The sequence below is a fragment of the Scyliorhinus canicula genome, chromosome 6, assembly GCF_902713615.1.
Source record: "Scyliorhinus canicula chromosome 6, sScyCan1.1, whole genome shotgun sequence".
NCBI lineage: Eukaryota > Metazoa > Chordata > Chondrichthyes > Carcharhiniformes > Scyliorhinidae > Scyliorhinus > Scyliorhinus canicula.
In genome coordinates, this window is record NC_052151.1 from 72,818,289 (window position 1) to 72,834,673 (window position 16,385).

The 16,385-nt window shown below is 45.9% G+C and overlaps 1 protein-coding gene across 1 annotated transcript in view; it reads right to left on the bottom strand.

Annotated features, from left to right (window-relative positions):
* Nucleotides 1–16,385, bottom strand: part of me1 (malic enzyme 1, NADP(+)-dependent, cytosolic) — a 795,738-nt gene that overhangs the window by 303,991 nt on the left and 475,362 nt on the right. The window contains 1 exon segment of the mRNA XM_038799481.1: nucleotides 11,542–11,645. Within this exon segment, the coding sequence (XP_038655409.1) occupies nucleotides 11,542–11,645 (104 nt within the window).

Consider the following 16,385-nt stretch of genomic DNA (forward strand, 5'->3'; position numbering starts at 1 on the left):
TGTACCCCCGCTCCCCTCCCCCCGCCCATCAACACCACCTCCCCAGAGCAGCCCTGTTCGAGCAATCGCTCTGGGACCGAGACAGAGAGAAAACAAACAAAGAACAAAGTAACATTCCCAGAAGAAAAAAAAGCAAAGAGAACCCGAACAGCCCCCCAGCACCTTAAACTTTAACTATCACTTTGGCTTTAACTTTCAAACTTTCAAACAGGCAAACGCAAACACAAGAACACCCCCAATTTTAAATAAAAGAGCATGCCGAGCGACATCGCTAACACGAAGGGCAATCTGTGAACAACTGCAGACATACCTTAGTACACTCTAACTTGAGTCCATGGGTCCTCAGTTTGGCACCAGTCCATGCCCCTTAGTGAAGACCATCGCTAAGGTCCATCCATGGGTCGTCAAAATAATGTTGCTGTTCCCGGTATGTGATCCAAAGCCACGCCGGGAAAAGTAGCCCAAACTTGACCTTTTTAAACAGAATCTCTTTAATTTGTCTGCTGGCTGATCTCCTTCCGGCCACCTCCTGGCTCAGATCCTGGGAGATGCGCAGGACACTGTTGTTCCATGAGCAGCTCATTGTGCTCTTGGCCCACTGTAGAACCCACTCCTTGTCCGCGAACCTATGGAACCTGACCACCATTCCCCCCCCCCCCCCCCCCCCCCCCCCGCCCTTGTGGCTGCCTCGCCTGCAATCTGTGTGCCCTGTCTAGCTCCAGCGGATATGGGAAGAAACCATCCCCCACCAGCTTCTGCAGCATGTCTGCCACATATGCCGTGGCATCCACTCCCTCGGCCCCCTCCGGGAGCCCAATGATTCTCAGATTCTGCCGGCGAGACCCGTTTTCCAGGTCCTCCAGCTTGTCCATCAGCGTTGCTCGCTGCTCCTTCAACTTACTAATTTCCACGTCCGCTACCGTTTGGAAATCCGCCTGCTCTTCCACTGTCTTCTCCAGTGCCTGGACCTTCTTATCCTGAGCACCCAGCCTCTGGTCAAGTCGATCCACCGCTTTCTGGAGCGGTTCCAAATTATCCCGCTTCAGTGCTGCGAAGCTCTCTTTCAAGACCTGCAGCATGTTGTCCAGTGCTGCCTGGACCGTCCTTTCCGTGGTCCGTTCATCGGCCATCTTTCCTCCCACTTGAGCTTCCACACCACCTTTGTTCAGCCCCTTCTTCGCCTGTTTTCGCTCCCATCTGCTCCTTAAGTCCATACAACTCTGTATGGATTCAGATCTAGAGTGCTATTGCTTTTCACTCCAGCGCTCAAAAGTTCAAAAAAGTCGGAGAAAAAGGTCTTAAAGTCAGGCCGGAGCGAGAGCCACCAAATGTGCAACTTACTCCCTCATAGCCTCCACCGGAAGTCTGGATTGGATTTGTTTATTGTCACACGTACCGAGGTACAGTGAAAAGTATTTTTCTGCATGCAGCTCAAACAGATCACTTAGTACATGAAACAAAAATACATAATAGGGAAACATAAGGTACACAATGTAAATACCAAGGCAATGAACAATATTACCCAAATATCAAGGGGTAAGGTGGTTAATGATTCCTTTATCCTTCCCTGCAGAATGTACCTGGGGAACTACGAGTCCATTTGCTTTGACCGGTCTCCATGTGTCAGTTTGTAGGGTGGTGGAGGTTGCACTGACTATTTCCTACCTTTTCCTCCAGGGAGTTTTCTTATGGATTTGATTGTTGTTGGGAGGGCAGTCACAGAAGGACCTGAAAGCCCTTCCTGTTGATGAGATTTCTCCTCCATCCTCTCCGAAGCTAGTTAGTCAGTGCTGCACACCTTCCTGCCACAAGACGTTGTGCCTCATTTACCAGCTGAAGTCCTAAATAATGAATTTCCCTCCATCCCAATGGCAAACCACCAGGAAGTAGTAGTACTCCCATAAAGCTACTATGAATATCTAATTCAGCCCTTCTTGGGAAAGTGTGCGTGTACAGCAGTGTCACTGGGGCAGGCAGAAATCCGAACCTGCTATTAACCTGTCAACTGGAGTTCAGCCCCTCAGCTACAATAAACTAGCATTTTGACCTGACACTTAAGTCAAAAGAACTTGCTTGCTCTAAAATGATGACAGAAAATGACACTTTCAAGTTATTTGCAAGAGTGTTAAATAGCAACATGCATATTTTGAAATATTTTTTCCTCAGTCTACACCTCTTAATCAGGAAGTCCAAAAATCTGTCAAATTCTCAATGATTGGCAACTGGTATTTGCCGTAAGTAGCTGACCAGTCTTCAATAGTAGCAGACAAATGGCAGCATATTGTGCACCTCCGCTCTAGTTACATTCATAGCAGACAAATCACTGCTTTCTAGTCTCAATTCTTCAATTGTTTCATTGTCAACATTTAATTATTTTGCAGTAAAATTGGAGCAAACAAATTGAAGCTGACAGTTACCTTAGTTGTAACGGTCAAATTTAGACAAATGCATAATTTGTGACTAATCTGTTTTCAACAACTTGAATAATTAGATATTTAAACACTTAAAATGCTGTAATTAGTGTTCCAGGCTTCTGCAAAAAGAGACAATTGCAAACTGAATCAACACTGAAATATAACCAGATAACAGAATTGAAACAAACTTAAACTGACTTTCAGTTTCTATTAAGATCTATGAAATTAACATTAATTATGAAATTTCCACAAGTTATATAATGACCACCCATTTTCAACGGACTTAATCCATATATAGAGCATTTCACAACCTCAGGCTAGCCCAAAAACCTTTACAGCCAATGATACTTTCAAGTTACTTGTAAGCGTGCATGCATATAAAAATATAGCAACATGCATATACAATTCTGCAAAATGTAATTCAGTGTGTAGTCACTGCTGGAATGCAAGAAACACAACAAGTAATTCATACAAAGGTCCCACAATTAGGCTGATGGATGAATATTGGCCTTTTCTTTGAATAATGTCAGAGGATATGTTATACTCACCTGACAGGGTAGGTGGGGTCTCAGTTTAACATATCACTCTGAAAAAACACCTTAGTGTGTACCTGCTTTGGGGCAGTTAATATCAACTCTTATGTTAATATTTATATTGTAGTGTGATTTGTGGTTTTGCTAATTTTTTGTCCATGATGTTTTTAGTACATTTAATGGACTATATGGAGTGATATTCATGGTGTTCTAAGAGGTAGATTAAATCTAAGGGCAAGCTTTTCATTGCCAAAGGCATCATTTTATTAGCAGCTTTATGATGGATTGAGGTATGCGCTATGGAATTTGTATAAACACACATTTTGTTTTCAGCTTTTATAATGCCAAGGAAACCAAGCAATTTTCCAGGTTTAGTAAAAACTTCCAAGCAAATATGATTACGATCATTTTTGAAGAGCTCCATACCACAGTCACATAAATTATATGGTAACCTGGGTAAACTCCCATTTAAAAAAAAAGGCATGAAAAACACATCTGTTTATACTTTATTTAGCAAAATGTACATTACTTTATGCTTGACAATAAATTACAACTGCCATTAATATTAAACATTACAGCTATGAAATCTGATGCTTTCTATGTTGCACATGTGAAAGAGTCAATGTGGACATGTCAATTTCCTTAATTTCCTGAGGAAATATAGGCGCTGCTGTGTTTTCTTGGCCGTAGCGCCGTAGTGGGTGGACCAGGACAGATTTCTGGTGATGTGCACAGCTAGGAATTTGAAGCTATCAACCTTCTCCACCTCAGCACTATTGATGCAGCCATGGGCGTGTACAGTACTTTGCTTCCTGAAGTCAATGACCAGCTCTTTAGTTTTGTTGACATTGAGGGAAAGATTGTTGTCGGTTGGCGGTTAACAGCTTCCACCTGGAATGGAATCTTTCCTCTGACCCCCCCCCCCCCCCCCCCCCCCATAGCAAATTTGATCTTTTCTTGCCTCAGAAATTTTGCCAGGTCGGCCAGCCTCTCTGAGGCCTTGAGCGGCGCTGCCGATTGCCATCCAAGTTGGAGTCGTCACTGTGCTATCAGGGAGGCAAATTTCAGGGCATTAGCTACTAGTGGGCATGGCTCCACCTTACGCCCACAAGGCCACAGACATGGCCTCAAAGAATATTGTCCAGAATCCAATCAGTCTTGGGCAAGACCAGAACATCAGGGAGTGGTTGGCCAGACTCCCCTGGCATTGCTCACATCTGTCTTCCACTCCTGGGAGGAACCAGCTCATGTGTGTCCTGGTCAGGTGTGTCCTGTGCACCGCCTTCAGTTGCATCAGGCTCCGGCTTGTGCATGAGGTGGAGAAGTTCACTCCATCCAAGATCTCCCTCCAGAGTCCTCCCCCAGTTCTTCCTCTCACCTCTCCTTCATTTCGTCCAGTCGGGCCCTAACCTCCTCTAGCAGTTTCCATACATGTCTGCACACTTCCCCTCCCATAACCTGTCCTATGTTATTAGTCTGTCTAGCCAGGTGAGCTTGGGTAACTGCGGGAACGTTGGGGCCTCCTTGCAGAGCAAGTCCCATATCTGAAGATACTGGAGCTTGTTCCCTTTTGGGAGCTGGAGCTTCTCTGTTAGTTTCCACCAAGGTCGCCATTCTTCCGTCTGCGTACAAGTCCCTGACCCTCAACATCCCTTCCTCCCTTCTCCAGGTTTCATATGTGGCATCCATTCTGGCCGGGATGGATGTGTGGTTCTTACAGACTCCTGAAATGGTCCCTAAGCCAGTTACAAGCTCTCAGTGAGGCTACCACCACTGGACTCGTCGAGTATTTGGCCGAGGATAATGGGAATAGGGGCCGTGGCCAGTGCCTGCAGGGATGTCCCGACAGAGGAATCCTCTTCCATCTGCACCCATTCCTCCCCCAGATCTTCCAGCTACCCCCACACCCTTTCCATGTTCACTGCTCAGTAATAGAACAGAAGGTTTGGCGGTGCTAAGCCCCCCCAGCACTAATCTTTCTGCAGGACTGTTCTTCGGACCCTGGGGTTCTTTCCCACCCACAAAAAGGCAGAGATTAGTTTGTCTACCTTAACAAAGGAGGATTTAGAACATAGAACAGTACAGGCCCTTCGGCCCCCGATGTTATGCTGACCATTTATCCTAATCTAAGGTCAACCTAACCTACACCCCTTCAATTTACTGCTGTCAATCTGCCTGCCCAAGAGTCGCTTAAATGTCCCTAATGACTTTGGCTTCATGACCTCTGCTGGCAGTGCATTCCACGGACCCACCACTCTCGGTGTAAGGAACTTACGTCTGACATCTTCCCTATGCCTTCCTCAAAATCACCTTAAAATTATGTCCCCTCGCGACAGCCATTTCCACCCTGGGGAAAAGTCTCCACTCTATCCATGCCGCTCATCACCTTGTACACCTCTATCAAGTCACCTCTCTTCCTTCTTCGCTCCAGTGAGAAAAGCCGTAGTTCCCTCAACCTTTCATCATAAGACATGTCCTCCAGTCCATGCAGCCTCCTGGTGAACCCTTACAGATTCTAAAGCATAAAAAGTATTTTCAAAATATAACTGATAAAAGTAGTAAAGACTTACCCGATCTTACCCACTACTTACTAATCAGCTCTTTCCCTTGTATTCTCAACTGCTACAGCAGGGCAAGACCACTCACTGAAGCCTGAAGTCTCTTAACATCGTCCTCACTACTCACATTCCCACCAAGTTTCATGTCATCAGCAAACTTTGAAAAGTTATTTTTGGTTTCCTTATCCAAATTATTGATGTATATTGTAAATAGCTGGGGCCAAACCACTAATTCCTGTGGGATCCCACTGGTCACTGCCTGCCACTTCAAAAAAGAGCCATTTATTTGTATTCTGTTTCTTGTCCTCACCAATTCTCCTTCTATACCAATAAATTACCCCTAATCTCATGTGCTTTTAAATTTGCACACTAACCTCTTATGTGGGGCTTTGTCAAAAGCTTTCAGAAAATCCAAATGCACCACATCCAATAGATCACCCTTAACTATTCTACCAGTAACATCCTCAAAAGAACTCCAGTAGGTCTGTCAAACACAATTTAACTTTCATAAATCCATGTTGACTTCGTCTGATCCAAAGTATACTGTTATAACATCCTTTCTAATAGACTCTAGCATTTTCCTTATTGCTAATGGGAGGCTAACCAGTTTGTATGAATTGTTTTCCCCCTCTTTTTAAATAATGGGGTTGAATTTTCCACCCTCCAATCTGCCAGGACTGTTCCAGAATGTACGGAATTTTGGAAGATGACAATCAACGCATCCATTATTTCCACGGCCACCTCCTTTAGAACACTGGAATGTAGATAATCATTCCCTGCTTCAGTTCCAGTAATTTCTCCATCATCATTTTTTTTAAAAAGTATTTTTATTCAAGGCATTTGATAAATATATATAGAATATCAGAACAACACATCAATCCAATAAACAGCCACAACCCTCCACCCCCCCTTTACACCAACCCCCCCGCCAGGTTCCGCCTTCCCTATTTTAACCCCCTTACACACACACCCCCCCCCCCCCCCCCCCCCCCCCCCAACACCCTTGCTGACCCGTCAATTCTCCTTGAAGATTTCGATGAACGGTTTCTACCTCCGGGTGAACCCCTCTAGGAACTCTATGTTCTCACCCCCGGCTCAATCCCTCTACAATCCTTTGATACCATCAGCACCATTGCTAACAGTTCTATCGCCATGGCGAACAGCTGCCTTCCCTTAAAAGTTTGGCGTCGACATTCAATAACGATTTCAGCCGGTATGGCTCACAGTGCTCCGGGTCCTTAACCGTCTTCACAATCAGGGAGATGGAAGCTTGCGATAAAGTGGGGGGGATACCCCCTCTCCCGTGCCTCATTATACGTCCTCACCAGCCTCAACCCGCCCAAACTCTTTAAAACGCTACTGAAAACCTGTCCAGTCCCAGGGCCTTCCCCATCTGCATCACCCCCAGGCAACTCTTCACCTCCCTCAGCCCAACTCTTTTCCACCTTGGGAACCTCCAACCCTTCCAGGAACAGCCTCATCCCCCATCGGGGCTCCGGGCCTCCAACAAAAGACCTAAAATGCCCCCTCCAGTCCATCACCACCTTACCTCTCTCATCCCTCACTCTACAGAGCTCCCTTGCCATAGCTTGCTTCCTCAACTGATGGGCCAGCTTTCTACTCGCCTTCTCCCCCGTACTCATAAATTGTCCCTCTGGCCCTCCGTAACTGCTCCACCGCCTTCCCTGTAGACACAAACCCGAACTTTATCTGGAGCTTCTGTCTCTCCTTTAGCAACCCCTTCTCTGGCACCACCTATAATTGTGCCTCCTATCCATCCTCAAGATCTCATCAACCAGCCTTGTCCTTTCTTCCCACGCCACCCTCTCCCTGTGCACCTGAATCAAAATAAACTTCACTCCAACTACAGCCTTAAGTTCCTCCCATAACAGAGCGGTTGTGACCGCCCCCGTACCTTTCACCTCCACATAGTCCCGAATGTCAGCCCTCACGAGCTCACATACTCCCTCATCCGTCAACAGCCCACAGCTAACCGCTACTGCGACCATTGGGCCTCCCCCAGGACCACCCGCAAATCCACCCAATCTGTCGCGTGGTCAGAAACCACAATCGCCGGATACCCTGAGTCAGCCACTCCTGTCAGCAGTGCCTCGTCAATCACACAGAATTTGATACGGGAATACACCCTTTGCACATAGCAGGAGTATGAAAATCCCAGGTCTGCCCCCACCCGCTTCATGAACCCCTCAGCTTCCGAGCCAGATCTTTGCTGTGCCTTGCACATTTCCAGATCTTTTCTTTGTCGAAGAAACACTGCAGCTGCACCACCATTGCCCTCGGCGGCTCCTCAATCAGTTGCTTTCCACCTCACCACCCAGTGCGTCCTATCCATTTGGAGGGCCTGGTTGAAAGCCCACATTTCCCATCAACTTCTCCAGCAACCTCGCTACATACTTACCAGCATCCGTTCCCTCGATGCCCTCAGGCATCCCAACGATCCTCAATTTCGGTCTCCTGGAATGATTCTCCAGGTCCTCTAATTTCTCTCTCAGATCTTCTGGCTGTCCAAGACCATCCCAATTCAGACTCCAATGAGACCATCCGCTCCTCATGCTCCCCCATCGCCTCCTCCATCTTCTGAATCATCAGACCTGGAGAATCCAATCTCTGCTCCACTCTCTCAATCGCAGCTCTGAGTAGCTCCACCACCTAAGACAGGTCTTCCTCTGCTGCTGGAATTTTCCGTTCAAAAACTGCACCAGTTGCTCCGTCGACCACTGGGTGGGCAGTGCTGCCCCCTTGCTCTCTGCCACCTTAATCTGTAGTGCACCGTGAAAACCGTCCTGTTTCAGCTGCTCTCTCTTTCTCATGGCACATCTCGTCCTCTGATCCCTGCAAAACATTCCCTGGGCACTCACACACCTTTTGCACTCAAAAAAAGCCATTTGGGTGGGGAAGGACCAATAAAATCCAACTCGAACGGGAGCCACGAAATGTGCAACCACTCACTCAATGGCCTCCACCGGAAGTGCAACGCTCTTGCTAACAATACGAACCTCCTTCAATTCTTCCTTCTCACTTGATTCCTTAGTATTTCTGGAAAGTTATTTGTGTCTTTCTCAGTGAAGAAGATAGAACTAAAGTAATTGTTTAATTGCTCTACAACTTCCTTGTTTTAGAACATAGAACATAGAACAGTACAGCACAGAACAGGCCCTTCGGCCCTCAATGTTGTGCCGAGCCATGATCACCCTACTCAAACCCACGTATCTACCCTATACCCGTAACCCAACAACGCCCCCCTTAACCTTACTTTTATTAGGACACTACAGGCAATTTAGCATGGCCAATCCACCTAACCCGCACATCTTTGGACTGTGGGAGGAAACCGGAGCACCCGGAGGAAACCCACGCACACAGGGGGAGGACGTGCAGACTCCACACAGACAGTGACCCAGCCGGGAATCGAACCTGGGACCCTGGAGCTGTGAAGCATGTATGCTAACCACCATGCTACCCTGCTGCCCCAGGGTATATTTCTCTTATATATTCTCCCTTTTCAGGCTGTAAGGAACCTACCTTGGTCTTCATTAACTGTTTAGCTTTTATACACTTATACAAGCTCCAGTCTGCTTTTGTAACTTGCCAGTTTACTCTCATGCTCTTATTGTTTCCCTCTTAATCAAATCTATTTGTCCTCCTTTGCTGAATACTGAACTATTCTCAATCCTTAGGCTTGCTACTTTTTCTAACAACTTCATAGAATCACAGAATAATACAGCACAGAAGAAGTCCCTCGGCCCATCGAGTCTGCACCTGACCTGCATACCTAATCCCATTTTGCCAACACCGGGTCTACTTGTTTAACCTTATACTATCCTTAATTTCTGTTATAAGCCATGGTTGGGCAACTTGTTGTGTTTTTGCACCAGAAAGGAATGTCCAGCTGTTGCAATGCATATCTTCAGTCTGTAAATATTAGCCATTGCCTATCCACCATGATTCATTTTAATGAAATTCCCCAATCTATCTTAGTCAACTCATGTCTTATACATTTGTAGTTTCCATTGTTTAGATTTAGGAGCCAAGTTTCAGATTGGACTTATTCACTTTCCATCCTAACGTTCCATCCTAAGGAAGAATTCTATCAGTTACTGTCACTGTTCCCGAAAGGTCCCCGCGCAACAAGATCATTAATTAACCCCTTCTCATTGCATAATACCAAATCTATGATTGCATGTTCCCTAGTTGGTTCCCCAACATTTTGGTCTGAAAATCCATCTCATACACACCTCAGGAATTCATCTGTTACAATATTATTACTAATTTCATTTGCCCAATCTATATGGAGATGGAAGTCACCCATGTTTAGTGTGGCAACGTTGTTATTTTCCTGTTGAATACTATCCCCTACCTTATCATAATCAGGAATCAGAATAGGAATTAGGGGTGACCTAACGACAGGTCTTCCTTGACTAAATGTTATTCCGAGATTAGGTGGTGTAGAGTCCCCAAAATGCCATTACAAGTACCAAATCAAATGCTAAAAATGTTTGAGGGCAGGGAGGAGGAAATTTTGAAGTTGCATTTACTCCCACTTGTGCTTTTGTGTACTGAAATAAAAGCGATGGAAACTTGAGGAGACCTGCAGGTTACATTAAGACAAGCCTATAACCACTGTACCCTCATTCTAACAATCTGTCTTCACATTTTGCAGGTTTATTTTCAGAACAAGTCTTGAACTATGAAACGTTTTGTACTGAATCAGCTTTAGCTGTGGTGTGCACTTTCCAATGAACATTCAAGGTGTCCTCCTCAGAGATGGTTTATGTGAATCGGTCCTGCTGAATTAGTAAACTAAAAGACAATTTCCAAACATCAGACATCAACTACACCACTGCTACACACTAAAACAAATTGCACACAGAAACATCCCAAGACACTTCACAGAAGTGTAATGAATCAAAAAATACCACAATCACAAGACACGTTAGCAGGATAATTAAAAGCTTACCCAGAGATTGGTCCACTCCAATAAAGTTAAGACAAACTGAATATCTGGCACGTCAATTAGAAATTCTAGATACATTTCGAAATCCTACTTGTCTAGTATAACGTCTACCTATTTTTGTGACTAAAAACATATTCAATTATAAATTAAATTAATAAATGTGGCGACTAGGGGCTTTTCACCGTAACTTCATTGCAGTGTTAATTTAAGCCTACTTGTGACAATAAAGAGTGTTATTATTATTAAGTTAATAATTCAAGATGAAATTTTCTGAGGGAACCCTATGTCAATTCCAGCAAGTTATTCACCATTAATAAGCTTTGAATCAGCCAATGATTCTCATCGTCAAATCAAAAGGGCATGGAGCACTTATGGAAACTGACATTGGGTCACTTAAAATGAGAAAACTATGTTGGAAAATGCTTGAATTGCAATAATGGGCCAGCTGCAAACAATCCAAATGATGACAAAATCATATCTTGAATTCTCAGTCTTCAAATTAAAAATTTCCCTCTATTTTGCAATGGTTTCACATTTATATACTGCACTAAATGAAATACGAAAATCGATTGTCATTGTAAGTTTATGAAATGTTTAAATATGGCCCATTTGGATTGGGAAATCAGGAAACGAGTGCACATTTTGCAATATACTTTCAAAGTATCACATTCAGCAGATTAAACCCTTTCACCCACACTGCACTGAGATTCAGTTACTATGAACAGGAATCTGTGGGTGAAACCACTAAGAAAAGACTGATGATTAAGTTTTCCTACACATAAAGCAGACTATAATGGAATTTGATCATGTCAAAGAATGCCACAGGGGGCTGCTAAAGTTATACGAAGAGAGAAAAAAACAAGTCTCCCCACAGGCTACACAAATGTCTGGAAAATGTCAGAGTAAATCTGAAAAATAACTTGTGTGATAAACTAGAAATAACCAAACTAGAAATAACAAAAGGTCATGAAAGACAGTACAGAGGGAATAAACCTACAATTGGTCAGTAATGTCCCATATACTAACAGGATAAAAATGCATGTTTATATACAAAATATATGCACCTTTCAGTCACAGCCTGCATAAACTCATCCAGGAGATCATCATATGCTTGACCTCTCACTCTCTTGTGTCTTAATCCAATGTATAAAGGATCTTTCAGCAACTCCTGTCAAAAAGATAATATAAGAGTTTCAGTTTAAAGTCAAGACTTCAACAATATAACAAGACTTTATAGATTAATATATTCATTCTTAAAATTCTTGTAATCTTTTCTTGCACTGCAGAACTACACTATTAGAGGACCTGATAGGCACAAGCAGCAAAGAAGGGGGACTATGTAGAAAAGTGTATGGACAGTTACTGGACAGAGCTCAAAACCACTGGACGAGACCAGATGGGAATGGGAGGACGAACTGGGGATAAGAGATGGGGACTCTGGAGCGAAGCACTGAGCAGGGCCAACTCCACCTCCTCATGTGCAAGGCTCAGCCATTATGCAGCTCAACGTGATGCACACGAATGAGCAGGTTCTTCCAGGAAGTGGAGGAAAAATGTGAATGGTGCCAAGATGCCCAGCCAACCACACCCACGTGGTTCTGGGCTTGTTCCAAACTTGTTGGGTTCTGGACAGCTTTCACAGAGGCAATGTCCAAGGTTGTGGGGTGAGGGTGAAGCCATGTCCAAATTGGGGTATCGGAGCAGCCAGAGCTACACAAGGGAAAGAGGGCCGACTTCCCTAATCGCATGTTGAGGAATCCTGATCGGCTGGCGGTCAGCTGCACCACCCACAGCTGTAGACTGGCTCGCTGATCTTTCAGAATTTCTCCACCTAGAAAAGTATGCCATCTGAGGGTCGGAGGAAGGCTTCCTGGATGCACAAGGGCAATTTGTCAGCCTATTCCAAAACCCCTGTTCAAGACCAGCCACAATGAGTAAGGGGAAAACGGAAGAGATAGGAAGTAATAGAGGAAGTACAAGGGGAAAATAAAGACAGGGGGGAACCAAAGTGGGGAGGGAGGATTAGATAGAGGAAAGGCTGAAAAGTCACAAAAAGAAAAAAGGGAACGTGGAGGGAGGGTGAAAACCCCCTCCCCGATCACAGGGCAAACACAGCCGTAGTTGACAGGGGGGAAGAAAAGAGAGGGGGGGGGGGGAGGAAAAGGGGGGGGGGGGGTGCAAAAGGAACCACAGGCCAAGCCAAAGGGTGGCAAAATGTACATAAAGTAAATCAAGGGAAGGACATGATAAACCTTTCTGTATAATACAATAAATTAACGTGGCAAAAAAATGTATTTAACTGTTGATAAATGTGGAAAATGCCAATAAAAATATATATATATTTTTTTTTAAAGGCAGACACTGCAGTGGAATCTCAAGTTATAAAAGTTTGTTTTAGACTGTAGAAGTCAGCCACAAAACATGGCAAAAAACATACAGAACAAGCAACTTGATTTTTGTTTTACATTCATAGTTATCACAGTAAATGCAGTGGTAATGCTTCAATTTGAGTCAGAAGATTGTGGGCTACAAGTTCTATTCCTGGACTGAGGACACAATCTAGGCTGACACTCATAGTACTGAAGGAGAACTGCATCATGCAAAGTGCCATCTTTCTGCTGAGGTGTTCAACAGAATCCCCTCTGCATGCACAAATTGGGCTGGATTTTCAATCTGGATAACTTCTGGGTCCTGAGCCTGCGACGCAGTTCTAATATGCAAAGCCCCCAACTGGGCTGGAGGAGCACTCAGCACTATCTGAAGGCATGAACTGACACTGGAGTGCCATATTCAACGGTCAACACCAGCTATGAATGAGTTTGCCTTGCAAATTGGAGCATGCGGGAGAGTAGAGAGCCAGCAGCCTGAGGGCCAAGTAGTTACAAACATGCAAATTAGGAGCGATTCATGCATTTAGGATAGATACATAGATCCCTCAGAATATTAAAGCTCTGCAACCTTTCGCTATTTTGATGTTACACTTTTATATTCTTCCTGTCAAATGGACAATTTCACATTTTTCCACATCATACTTCATTTGGCAGGTCACCTAATCCTTTGCTGCCTCATGTCCTCTTCAAATCTAGCAACCATATTTTCAGTAGTTTCATCAGTTATTTATATATGTTGCAAAATTGGAGGCTCCAGCACTGATCCCTGTGGCACACTACTCATTACATCTTGCCAATCAGTAAAAGGTCCTTTTATGACTACATTTGGTTTCCTTTTTTTTTTAAACAGACAATTTTATTGTGGTATTTTTGGCATTGTAAACAGTAACAATATGCATTAGTGTGCAGAAACCAATTACAAAAAACATAGTGCAAATGAAATGAAATGAAAATCGCTAATTGTCACGAGTAGGCTTCACTTAAGTTACTGTGAATAACAGTACCACTCTCGCAAATAGACCCGCCTATTCTTCCCCCCTACTCTACACTATTCTACCCCACCCCCCAGCTGACGATTAGTTCCCCACGAAGAAGTCGATGAATGGTTGCCACCTCCGGGCGAACCCCGATAGTGATCCCCATAAGGCGAACTTGATTTTTTTTCCCAGCCGAAAAAGCTTGCCATGTACAACAGCCATACTTTGGTCTTTGGGGGCTTTGAGTCCCTCCAAGCCAACAGTATTCGTCGCCGGCAATCAGGGAAGCAAAGGGCACAATGTCGGCCTCTATACCCTCCTGTACTCCCGGGTCTTCCGACATCCCAAAAATCACCACCTTTGGACTCATCACCGCCCTTATTTTCAGTACCCGGGATATGACGTCCGCAAATCCCTGCCAGTATCCCCTGAGTTTTGGACACGCCCAGAACATGTGGCCATGGTTCGCTGGTCCTCCCCCACATCTAGCACATTTATCCTCCAGCCAAAGTATTTGCTCATCCGGGCCACCGTCATGTGGGCCCAGTGAACCACCTTGAACTGAATCAGACCGAGCCTGGCACATGTTGCGGTTCCATTTACCCTCCTCAGAGCGTCTGCCCATACGCCTCCCTCTAACTCCCCACCAAGCTCCTCCTCCCACTTAAGTTTCAGTTCCTCGGTCCCTGTGTCCTCCGCTCCCATAAGCTCCTTATAAATATCCGAGACTCTCCCCTCTCCTACCTCACCCCTGGAAATTACCCTGTCCTGGATCCCCCTTGGTGGAAGGCGTAGAAAGGACGGGACCGTACGAAATCCCGCACCTGAAAGTACCGAAAGTCATTCCACCTCGCCAGCCCAAACTTCTCCTCCAGCGCCCTCATGTTCGCGAAGCTCCCTTCCAGGAACAAGTCGCCCATCCTTCCCACCCACCCCCACCCTCCGCCACGCTCGAAACCCGCCATCCATCTTCCCCGGGACAAATCGGTGGTTGTCACATATTGGGGACCAGACCGACGCTCTCACTTCCCCCGCATGCTTCCTCCATTGGCCCCAAATCCGCAAAGCAGCCACCACTACGGGGCTGGTGGAGTACCTGGCAGGCGGGAACGCAGGGGAGCCGTGAGCAGGGCTGTCAAAGTAGTGCCGCTGCACGAAGCAGCCTCCACCCGCTCGCAAACCGACCCCGCACCCACCATCCATTTCCTTATCATGGCTAAGTTAGCCACCCAGTAGTAATTGCTGAGATTTGGCAACGCCAGCCCCCTTCGCAACGGTTCCATTGCAGCATCCCCCTCTTTACCCGCGGGGTCTTTCCCGCCCAAACAAATCCCAGGATGATTTTATTGATTCTTTTAAAAAAGGACCGCGGAATGAAAATAGGGAGACACTGAAAAATAAACAGGAATCTCGGGAGGATCGTCATCTTCACCGTCTGTAGTCTCCCCGATAGTGACAGCGGGAGTGCATCCCACCTCCGAAACTCGCTCCTCATTTGCTCCACCAGCCTGGACAGGTTCAACCTATGCATCTTACCCCAGTCGCGCGCCACTTGTATCCCTAGATACCTAAAACTTTCCCCAACCAGCCTAAATGGTAGCTCCCTCAGCCTATTCTCCTGACCCCTCGCCTGCACCACAAAATATCTCGCTTTTTGCCATGTTCAACTTGTAGCCCGAAAACCGGCCAAACTCCCCCAGGATTTCCATAATCCCGTCCATCCCTGCCGCTGGATCTGACACATACAAAAGCAGATCATCCGCGTAGAGCGAGACCTTGTGTTCTATCCCCCTCCTGACCATTCCCATCCATCCCCTTGCCACTCTCAGAGCAATTACCAGCGGTTCTATGGCCAACGCAAACAGCAGTGGGGAGAGGGGGCATCCCGGTCTTGTCCCGCGGTGTAGTCTAAAATACTCAGATGTCGTCCTGTTCGTCCTTACACTAACCTCCGGGGCCTGATATAGCAGTTTAACCCAGTCCACAAAGCCCTCTCCAAACCCAAACCGTCCCAGCACCTCCCATAAATAGTCCCACTCCACCCGGTCAAAAGCCTTTTCGGCATCCATTGCCACCACTACCTCCACCTCTCTGCCCTCCGGGGGCATCATAATCACATTGAGTAGCCTTCTTAGATTGGCTACCAGCTGCCTGCCCTTAACAAACCCCGTCTGGTCCTCCACAATCACGTCCGGTATGCAGTCTTCGATTCTGGACGGCAGGATCTTGGCCAGCAGTTTAGCGTCTACATTAATCAGGGAGATTGGCCTATAGGACCCACAGGCCTCCGGATCCTTATCCTGTTTTAATATCAGCGAGATGGTGGCTTGCGACATCGTCAGGGGTAGCACCCCATTGTCCCTCGCCTCGTTAAACACCAGCCCCAATATACCCACAAACGTTTTGTAGAACTCCACTAGAAACCCATCCGGCTCCGGGGCTTTATCCGACTGCATGGCCTTCAGGCCCCCCATTACCTCTTCAGCTCTAATCGGGCCCCCAGCCCCTCTACCATCCCCATGCCCACCTTTGGGAAGGTAA